Genomic DNA, 301 nt, shown 5'->3' on the forward strand with positions numbered 1-301 from the left:
GTATTTATTTGTGTGCACATGCGTGCGTGTATATGCCTGATACAAAGCTATACCTTACTCCTCAACACTCACACCACAAAATCAATTCACTACCTCTCTGAACTTCTGCAAAAATGATAACGGGACGAGCGACAGACACCACCCGGAAATAAAAGGTTGAGTTATGTATGTGCATGTTGATAGGCCTACGGAACCTACTTAAGGACGAGGAACGTCGCCCTGGTCTCAGTCTAAGGGGAGAGGCCGAGTGAGAAGTAGCCTTTCGGAAGGACTATCCAGATAGCACCATGACCTCTCAAGG

General features: G+C 46.8%; 1 protein-coding gene across 1 annotated transcript in view; it reads left to right on the forward strand.

Moving 5' to 3' along the window:
- The first annotated feature begins 189 nt into the window (after positions 1 to 189).
- The window catches only part of LOC119593322, a 7132-nt gene continuing 7020 nt past the window's right edge, over positions 190 to 301 (forward strand). Inside the window, exon 1 of the mRNA XM_037942250.1 lies at positions 190 to 298. Within this exon, the coding sequence (XP_037798178.1) occupies positions 288 to 298 (11 nt within the window). The 5' untranslated portion in view covers positions 190 to 287. The remainder of the gene's footprint in view (positions 299 to 301) is intronic.

Source organism: Penaeus monodon, chromosome 32, assembly GCF_015228065.2.
Source record: "Penaeus monodon isolate SGIC_2016 chromosome 32, NSTDA_Pmon_1, whole genome shotgun sequence".
In the NCBI taxonomy this organism is placed as follows: domain Eukaryota; kingdom Metazoa; phylum Arthropoda; class Malacostraca; order Decapoda; family Penaeidae; genus Penaeus; species Penaeus monodon.